This window comes from Pongo abelii, chromosome 12, assembly GCF_028885655.2.
Source record: "Pongo abelii isolate AG06213 chromosome 12, NHGRI_mPonAbe1-v2.0_pri, whole genome shotgun sequence".
Lineage (NCBI taxonomy): Eukaryota > Metazoa > Chordata > Mammalia > Primates > Hominidae > Pongo > Pongo abelii.
This window is the reverse complement of record NC_071997.2, coordinates 77103775-77112485: the sequence shown is the minus strand read 5'-3', so window position 1 is coordinate 77112485 and position 8711 is coordinate 77103775. Positions and strand designations below refer to the sequence as shown.

General features: G+C 44.2%; 1 protein-coding gene across 1 annotated transcript; it reads left to right on the top strand.

The window, feature by feature from the left end:
- Window positions 1-4099: 4099 nt before the first annotated feature.
- On the top strand, window positions 4100-6268 carry LOC100445518 (putative prolyl-tRNA synthetase associated domain-containing protein 1). Its single transcript, XM_002812020.6, has 2 exons — window positions 4100-4249; window positions 5799-6268. Exons 1-2 carry the CDS (start codon window positions 4166-4168, stop codon window positions 6231-6233), a joined length of 519 nt encoding a protein of 172 aa, XP_002812066.2. The 5' UTR covers window positions 4100-4165; the 3' UTR covers window positions 6234-6268.
- Window positions 6269-8711: the final 2443 nt, after the last annotated feature.

Sequence of the window (8711 nt, the reverse complement as noted above, 5' to 3'; positions counted from 1 at the left end):
TTTAAATAAGGAATTGAATATTGTTAAGAAAAAGAAAAGACTGAATATTCTATTGCTAGAGGTTAACTTTCTAAATTTAGATCAGAATAAAAAGAATGACATTTAGTTATGTAAAATTGGGTAACTTTTGTACATAAAACGGAACTAAAACCAACTATTTGAAGGATATATGACAAAAAGCTCATAATTTCATTATATGAAGAGCTTGTATAGGAAGGTAAAAACCATTGATATTCATTCAGTGGCTAAGTGAGCCAAGAGATGATGAACAAGCTAATTCACAAATGGGGAAATAAAATAATAAACATGGAAAGTGTCCAAGCCCTTCATAATCAGGGAAATGCACATTAAATGAGGTACATTAAATTTGTCTATTAAATTTGCAAATTAAAAAATATATATATTCTGCAAATTTGGGCAAAAATATAGTAAAATAGATTAATTCATACATTGCTAATTATACATTATAATAATTTTTGGAAAGCAACTTAGAATATCATGATTCATTAACAACAAGGATGTCCACCAATATGGAAATGGTTAAGAAAATTATTAGATGGGTGCAAAAGTAATCGCGGTTTTTGCCATTCAAAGTAATGGCTAATATCAGCAGGGCACGGTGGCTCTGGGCACTTTGGGAGGCCGAGGTGGGCAGATCACTTGAGGTAAGGAGTTCAAGACCAGCCTGGTCAACATGGTGAAACCCCATCTCTACTAAAAATACAAAAATTAGCCCGGCCTGGTGGTGTGCACCTGTAATCCCAGCTACTCAGGAGGCTGAGGCAGGAGAATCGCTTGAATCTGGGAGGCAGAGATCACGCCACCGTACTCTAGCCTGGGTGATCGAGAGCTACCCTGTCTCAAAACAAAAACAAAAACAAAACATAATGGCTAATATGATCCAGCAACACAATATATCTTTATTAAAGAAAGACACTGTGGCAACGGAGGAAAATGCTTATAAGTAATAAAAAGGCAGGACATAAAATTTAATATGTAGAAAGTTTCAACTATCTGAAAAATTCATTATGTATAGCCAAAATAACAAGAATAAAGGAAACAAGACTGGAAAGATACACCAAAATGGCAATAACATTGCTGTGGGGAAAAGAGAGATCAGATTGTTAATGTGTCTGTGTAGGAAGAAGTAGACATAGGAGACTCCATTTTGTTCTGTATTAAGAAAAATTCTTCTGCCTTGAGATGCTGTTAACCTATAACCTTACCCCCAACCCCGTGCTCTCTGAAACATGTGCTGTGTCAACTCAGGGTTAAATGGATTAAGGGCTGTGCAAGATGCGCACAGATGCTTGAAGGCAGCATGCTCGTTAAAAGTCATCACCACTCCCTAATCTTGAGTACCCAGGGACACGAACACTGCAGAAGGCCACAGGGACCTCTGCCTAGGAAAGCCAGGTATTGTCCAAGGTTTCTCCCCATGTGATAGTCTGAAGTATGGCCTCGTGGGAAGGGAAAGACCTGACCATCCCCCAGCCCGACACCCGTAAAGGGTCTGTGCTGAGGAGGATTAGTATAAGAGGAAGGAACGCCTCTTTGCAGTTGAGACAAGAGGAAGGCATCTGTCTCCTGCCTGTCCCTGGGCAATGGAATGTCTTGGTATAAAACCCGATTGTATGTTCCATCTACTGAGATAGGAGAAAACCGCCCTAGGGCTGGAGGTGGGACATGCGGGCAACAATACTGTTCTGTAAGGCATTGAGATGTTTATGTGTATGCATATCTAAAGCACAGCACTTAATTCTTTACCTTGTCTAGATGCAGAGACCTTTGTTCACGCGTTTATCTGCTGACCTTCTCTCCACTATTATCTTACGACCCTGACACATCCCCCTCTCCGAGAAACACCCAAGAATGATCAATAAATACTAAGGGAACTCAGAGGCCGGCGGTATCCTTCGTATGCTGAACGCTGGTCCCCTGGGCCCCCTTATTTCTTTCTCTATACTTTGTCACTGTGTCTTTTTCTTTTCCAAGTCTCTCGTTCCACCTAACGAGAAACACCCACAGGTGTGGAGGGGCAACCCACCCCTTCAATGGCATGAGCACCATGAGATTCTGAGTGATCTTTCCCCACTTTCCTGTTTTCCAAATCCTCTGTAATGTGATATGTTGCTTTTGTTGTTGATCTGAATTTAGCAGGCCATGGGAAGTGTGGCCTGTTGATTCTGTAATCAGAGATCAAATAATTAGATGGAGTTTTTGAAGAGAAACCATGATTTAATCATTAAAGAGGTAGGTTAAACTGAGACATTTTAAAATTGTGCTATCCAAGGCCAATTCTGGGTGAAACTGTGAGGTTGAGTTCGAATTCCTCCTCTTTGGTAGCTTCCTCAAGGGCTGCAGGTAAGGACTACGACATTTTACTGTGTCTTAAGAGGCTTCCTTCTCCAGCCGTTCAGTTTGCACCCCAGAAATGACCCATTCACACTAAGGTTAAATGTCCTGAGGTATATCTATGTGCTTGCTGGGATTCGAGCCTTAAACTAAATTCATAAATAAACTCCTAAGGTGGAATTCCAGGCCTCATTCAAGTGGGGAGTGTTTCCCAGGAGAGCTGTGTTTGAAATGCTTGTTCCCCGGTGCTGTAAAGCAATAGCACTTGAACATTAATTTATTTAGTAAGGCCATTTTTACTTCCTGCAGAAAGGGTACACTCGCCAGCAGTTTTGCCAGGAGAGTACACCCAACAAAGGAGACAGGGTCATTTATAACCTGACACGTCCTCCCTACTGCTTTGTCCGGTTTCCATTGGCTGGAATGGGACCTCACATTCTGTATTTGTCTCGATTGGCTAGCAACTTAGAACTTCTTAAAAGAGGCAAAGATAGAGGAGAACAAAGGAAGTAACTTATGGAATGCTGAGAAAGGTAAGAACACTTTTCAATAAGGAAGAGGAACAGGCTATGACCTAATGCTTGCTTGGACCAGTATAAGCATGCCAGGGCAAATATTTAGGCTAAATTGTGGGAGCTAAGAACATAAAGTACACTGATTTATTTATTATGGCTAGCAGATATTTAAAAATGTTAGCATGAGTATTTGAATAAATTTTGCTTTTAAGAGGTTACTATTTATTCCTAATTAGACGGGGAGGAAAGTCTGTGAAGAGGAATAGCTACTTTACTTTTTACAGCTGAAAACACCAAGATAGCTTAAAACTACCTGGAGGTAGTCAAACTACCTTGGAAAAAGGTGAGTCATAGTTGGCACAGTCAATTATTCTTAGATCAATAATAAGAACTGTCAGAAAAGGTAAAATGTAAAATTATAATTTACAATAAAAGTTGAAAAGCCTTAGAACAATATGGATCTGGGCCCCTTCCACACTCCCTAATCTGGGAGTTACTATGTGGGTTTGATTGACCATTGATTATTTGTTTATTTTTAGAGACACGGTCTCATTATGTTGCCCAGGCTGGTCTCAAACTATGGACTCTGAGCGATCCTCCTGACTCAGCCTCCCAAAGTGTTGGAATTACAGACGTGAGCCACCGTGCACCGCCTGCCCATCTGCGGTTTAAACAATACAAGCGGCGGGAAGCGGTGGTTCAGGCCTGTAACCCCAACACTTTGGGAGGCTGGAGGATCGCTTGAATCCAGGAGTTCGAGACCAGCCTGGGCAACAAGGCGAGACCCTGTCTCTACAAAAAGTACAAAAATTGGACGGGTGTGGTTGCTGGCGCCAGTAATCCCAGCTACTCGGGAGGCTGAGGCGGGAGAATCACTAGATCCCAGGAGGCGGAGGTTGCAGTGGGCCGCGATCGCGCCACTGCACTCCAGCCTGGGTGACAGAGCGAGGTTGCGTCTCGAAAAACAAAAAACTCCCAAACCCTCAACAGAAGATACGGTGATCTGGGAAACCTGAAGTGGGATCAGGAAGGGCTGTGAAATCGCAGGCGCCGCCCCGCAGCGAGGCGCCTGTTGAGAGCTCCCGCAGGCCTTCGCAAGCCGGAGCCCTCAGCGGACGACGTTCAGGAACTAGCGGGCAAGACGCTCAGACAGGGCGGACCCGCCTTCAGCAGGCACCAGCACTACGCTGCCGGCGTCGGCCGAGTTCCCTCTGGGCAGTTCCGCCTCAGGCTCCGGTCTGCGCAGTCGCGGGAGGCAGTGCAGTTTTTCCGCCCATCGCCACGACAGCGGCTGCATGGCGGGCGCGGATTTGCGGGCGGCGCTCGAGCGGCGACTCGGTGCCCTGGCCATCCACACTGAGGTCGTGGAGCACCCCGAGGTGAGGCCCCTAGAAGCGACCGCCGAGACAGGCCCAGCGGGGTGGGCTGTGCTTGCACGTCCGTCGGGCGAGGCCGCTGAGATCAGGTGTCCCCGGGTCAATGTACCGTGAGAACGTCGCTCCTGGAATATTTCTCCGGTCTCAAAACACGAAAGTGACCCTGCAGGGGCAGCAGAAGACTTCTGTCTTGGGACCATGAGGTTACTGCAAAGAAATCTTTCCTCTTGGGAGTGATTTGCTTACATTCCGTGTTGAGAACTAGCACAACATACGGAGGACTGTGCATCTTAAATCGGTCTGGGGTGCTGGGTCAGTTTGTCCACTTTTTGTGTAGATAAAATAAGCAAGTGGTTAATAGTGTGTTCACCATACATAGAGCAGGACACTGAGGTTCAGAGTGATATTTTTCTACTGTGGTCAGGGTTGATCACAAAGCATGCAGCATGGCAGAAACCACCACCACCCCTAAAGTGCTTACCAAAATTGACATGCCTGTATTTTCATAAATTGTAACATTTGTTGTGTTTTGATAGAAAGTCTTACATGCATTTATTTTATTTATTTATTTATTTATTTATTTATTTATTTGAGACGGAGTCGTTCTCTGTGGCCCAGGCGGGAGTGCAGTGGTGCGCTCGGCTCAATGCAACCTCTGCCTCCCCGGTTCAAGCGATTCTCCTGCCTTAGCCTCCCGAATATCTGGGACTACAAGCGACCGCCACCACGCCTGGCTAATTTTTGCATTTTTAGTAGAGACGGGATTTCGCCATGTTGGCCTGGCTGGTCTCGAACTCCTGACCTCAGGTGATTCTCCCACCTGGGCTTCCCAAAGTGCTAGGATTACAGGCGTGAGCCACCGCGCCCGGCCACTTGCAAATATTTCACAGAACCAATGTGTAACTTGAGTGGTGCAAGGACATGAAGTTTACCCAAGGCTTAACAGTTGATAATGGCTAAATATAGTGATCTTCAAAGAGTAGAGAAATATAAAGTTAGTATTCCTCACCTTCACAAATACAACATCAAAACCGTAATCATTTTCTGCGACTTTCCTCCCTCCCATATAGTCCTATATTCTCCCCCTTCTTTATGTGTGCGTATGCCAACTTTTCTGATGTTCTGTTAGTCTGGGTTCTTATTGCCTCCCCACTCACCTTCTTTGTGGTTACATATTTGTAGAATGGAGGTTGTCACATGGTCTGGACGTAACGGAATGCTAAAGAATAGGAGTCTAGAACTGCTGTAAACTTTCAGTAACCAAAAGCTTAAATTTAGAAATAAAAAGCTGCTGAGGAGTGAGGTCTTGGCGAGTACATTGGAATACAAAACTGGCCGGAGAAACTCCCTGAGGTCCTGAGATGAGGAAATGAGATGGCATGGGCTTATAAGTAATTATTTGGTAATGGGGTGAAGATGGGTCTTTAACAGTGAAATTCAGGGCGATAAGCACTCCCAAACCTTGCTGTTTTCACCCAGCAGGTAAAATAGGTATAAATGTGTGCATATGTAAGCATGCATATTACTTTAAAACTTATGTGATATTTTATAGGTATTTACAGTTGAAGAAATGATGCCTCATATCCAACATCTGAAAGGAGCACATAGTAAGAACTTATTTCTTAAAGACAAAAAGAAAAAGAATTATTGGCTGGTGACAGTTCTTCATGATAGACAAATTAATTTAAATGAGCTTGCCAAGCAGTTAGGTGTTGGGAGTGGAAATCTGCGATTTGCTGATGAAACAGCCATGCTAGAAAAACTAAAAGTTGGTCAAGGCTGTGCCACACCCTTGGCACTTTTCTGTGATGGTGGAGATGTGAAGTTTGTTCTGGATTCTGCTTTTCTCGAAGGTGGACATGAAAAGGTGTACTTTCATCCAATGACCAATGCTGCAACCATGGGATTGAGCCCTGAAGACTTTCTCACATTTGTGAAGATGACAGGACATGATCCCATAATACTAAATTTTGATAAAAACAACTAACTGGGCCAATGTTTAGAATAAATTTCTTTCTGAAAGCTGTTTTTCTTATTTGTAATTTATAAAAAGCATTGAAAGTGTAAGAATATTTGGTATCCTTAGTTTGGTGACTATCTAAACCACTTTAGGAGGAATATAGTATTTCATCTTAAAAGAGCTGTTTTTTTTTTGAGACGGAGTTTCGCTCTTGTCGCCCAGGCTGGGGTGCAGTGGTGTGATCTTGGCTCCCTGCAACCTCCGCCTCCTGGGTTCAAGCGATTCTCCTGCCCCAGCCTGTGAAGTAGTTGGGATTACAGGCACACACCACCACTCCCAGCTAACTTTGTAATTTTAGTAGAGATGGGGTTTCACCATATTGGCCAGGCTGGTTTCAAACTCCTGACCTCAGGTGATCCACCCGCCTCAGCCTCCCAAAGTGCTGGGATTACAGGCGTGAGCCACTGTGACTGGCCCTATAAAAGAGCTCTTTTTAAAAAGATGTATGGAGGTACTTTTAGTCAGCTCAGGGATTCAGTTTTCCATCTCCCATGACAACTATTTATTACAGGAATGCCTCCAACAATTAAAAATACTTCAAAGATTAACCAGCTTACATCTTTAGGGTGCTTATTGTACTTGAAAAAAGCAAGTTGCAAAACAGTATGTATAAAATTATGATAGTGTACATAATACAAGGAAAAAATCAAAAGGAATATAGGAATATATTGTTGAGGCCAGGTGCAGTGGCTCTCACCTGTAATCTCTGCTTTCGGAGGCTGAGGCAGGAGGATCAGTTGAGGCCAGGAGTTCCAGACCAGGCCGGGCAACAAAGTGAGAGAACCCCCCTCTCTACAAAAAACTGAAAAATAAGCCAAGTGTGGTGGTTCACACGTGTAGTCTTAGCATATTGGGAGGCTGGATCACTTGAGTCCAGGAATTCAAGGCTACAGTGAGCTATGATCACAGCACTGCACTGCAGCCTGGGTGACAGAGTGAGACTTTGTCTTTAAAAAAAAAAAAAAAGTGTTGATAGTGGCTATTTTTGAGAAATGGGGATTAAAGAATAACAACTCCCTAGCAAGATAATTAAAACAAACATGGAGGCAAAGGTAAACACTTTCCATTATTGGGGTTTGTTTACCAGTGATTTTTTTTTTCCCAGTGAAAAATAAGCTAATTAACTTTCTATGAAAATGTATCTTTACAAAATTTTAATCCAGAAAAACAGCTAGGGGGGGAATATGTTATGTCATAATCATTGTACTATTAAATTTACAGGTCAGGTACGGTGGTTCACGCCTGTAATACTAGCACTTTGGGAGGCCGAGGTGGGTGGATCACCTGAGGTCAAGAGTTCGAGACCAGCCTGGCCAACATGGTGAAACCCCGTCTCTACTTAAAATATAAAAATTAGCTGGGCATGGTGGTGTGTGCCTGTAGTCCCAGCTACTTGGGAGGCTGAGGCAGGAGAATCGCTTGAACCCAGGAGGCAGAGGGTGCAGTGAGCCGAGAATGCGCCACTGCACTCCAACCTGGGTGACAGAGTGAGACTCTTTTTCTTTTTTCTTTAAAAGAAAAAAAAAAGAGAGAAAAGTTAAATTTATAGGCTGGCCTGATGGTAGTGAGTTATCTCAACTGATTGTTCAGTCAGTTACAGATGGAACTCCTTGTTCCACTCTTTCCTCCCTTTCCACTACTACACTTGACTAGTCTTAACAAAATATTACATTAAAAAATGTAGTAATGGAATATACATTACGTTATTAAAAAGGATTTGAGGCCAGGTGTGGTGGCTTATGCCTGTAATCCTAGCACTTTGGGAGGCCAAGGGTGGGGGCAGATTGTTTGAGCCCAGGAGACTGGTTTGGGCAACATGGTGAAACCATGTCTCTACAAAACACATAAAAATAGCTGTGCACGATGGCATGCGCCTGTAGTCCCGGCTACTTGGGAGGCTGAAGTGGGAGGATTACCAGGAAGCCCAGGCTGCAGTGAGCAGTAATCCTGCCAGTACACTCCAGCCAGGGTGACAGGGTGAGACCCTGTCCCCCACCCCCCAAAAAAGGATTTGTTTAGTCTTTGTTCAGAGGTTAGAAATGTGAACATACGATTAGCCAGGCGTGGTGGCGCATCCCTGTGATCCCAGCTACTTGGGAGGCTAAGACAGGAGAACTGAAAGAAATGTGAACATACTCGTCCAAGTTTCTTCTGTCCTCCAGGCTATACTGAAGTTTTACTCATCCCCTTTCAGTTTTTTTTTTTTTTGAGTCAGAGTCTCTCTGTGTTGCCAGGCGGGAGTGCAATGGCATGATCTCAGCTCACTGCAACCTCCGCCTCCCGGGTTCAAGCGATTCTCCTGCCTCAGCCTCCTGAGTAGCTGGGACTACAGGCATGCACCGCCACACCCAGCTAATTTTTGTATTTTTAGTAGAGACAGGGTTTCACCATGCTGGCCAGGATAGTCTCGATCTCTTGAACGCGTGAACCGCCTGCCTCAGCCTC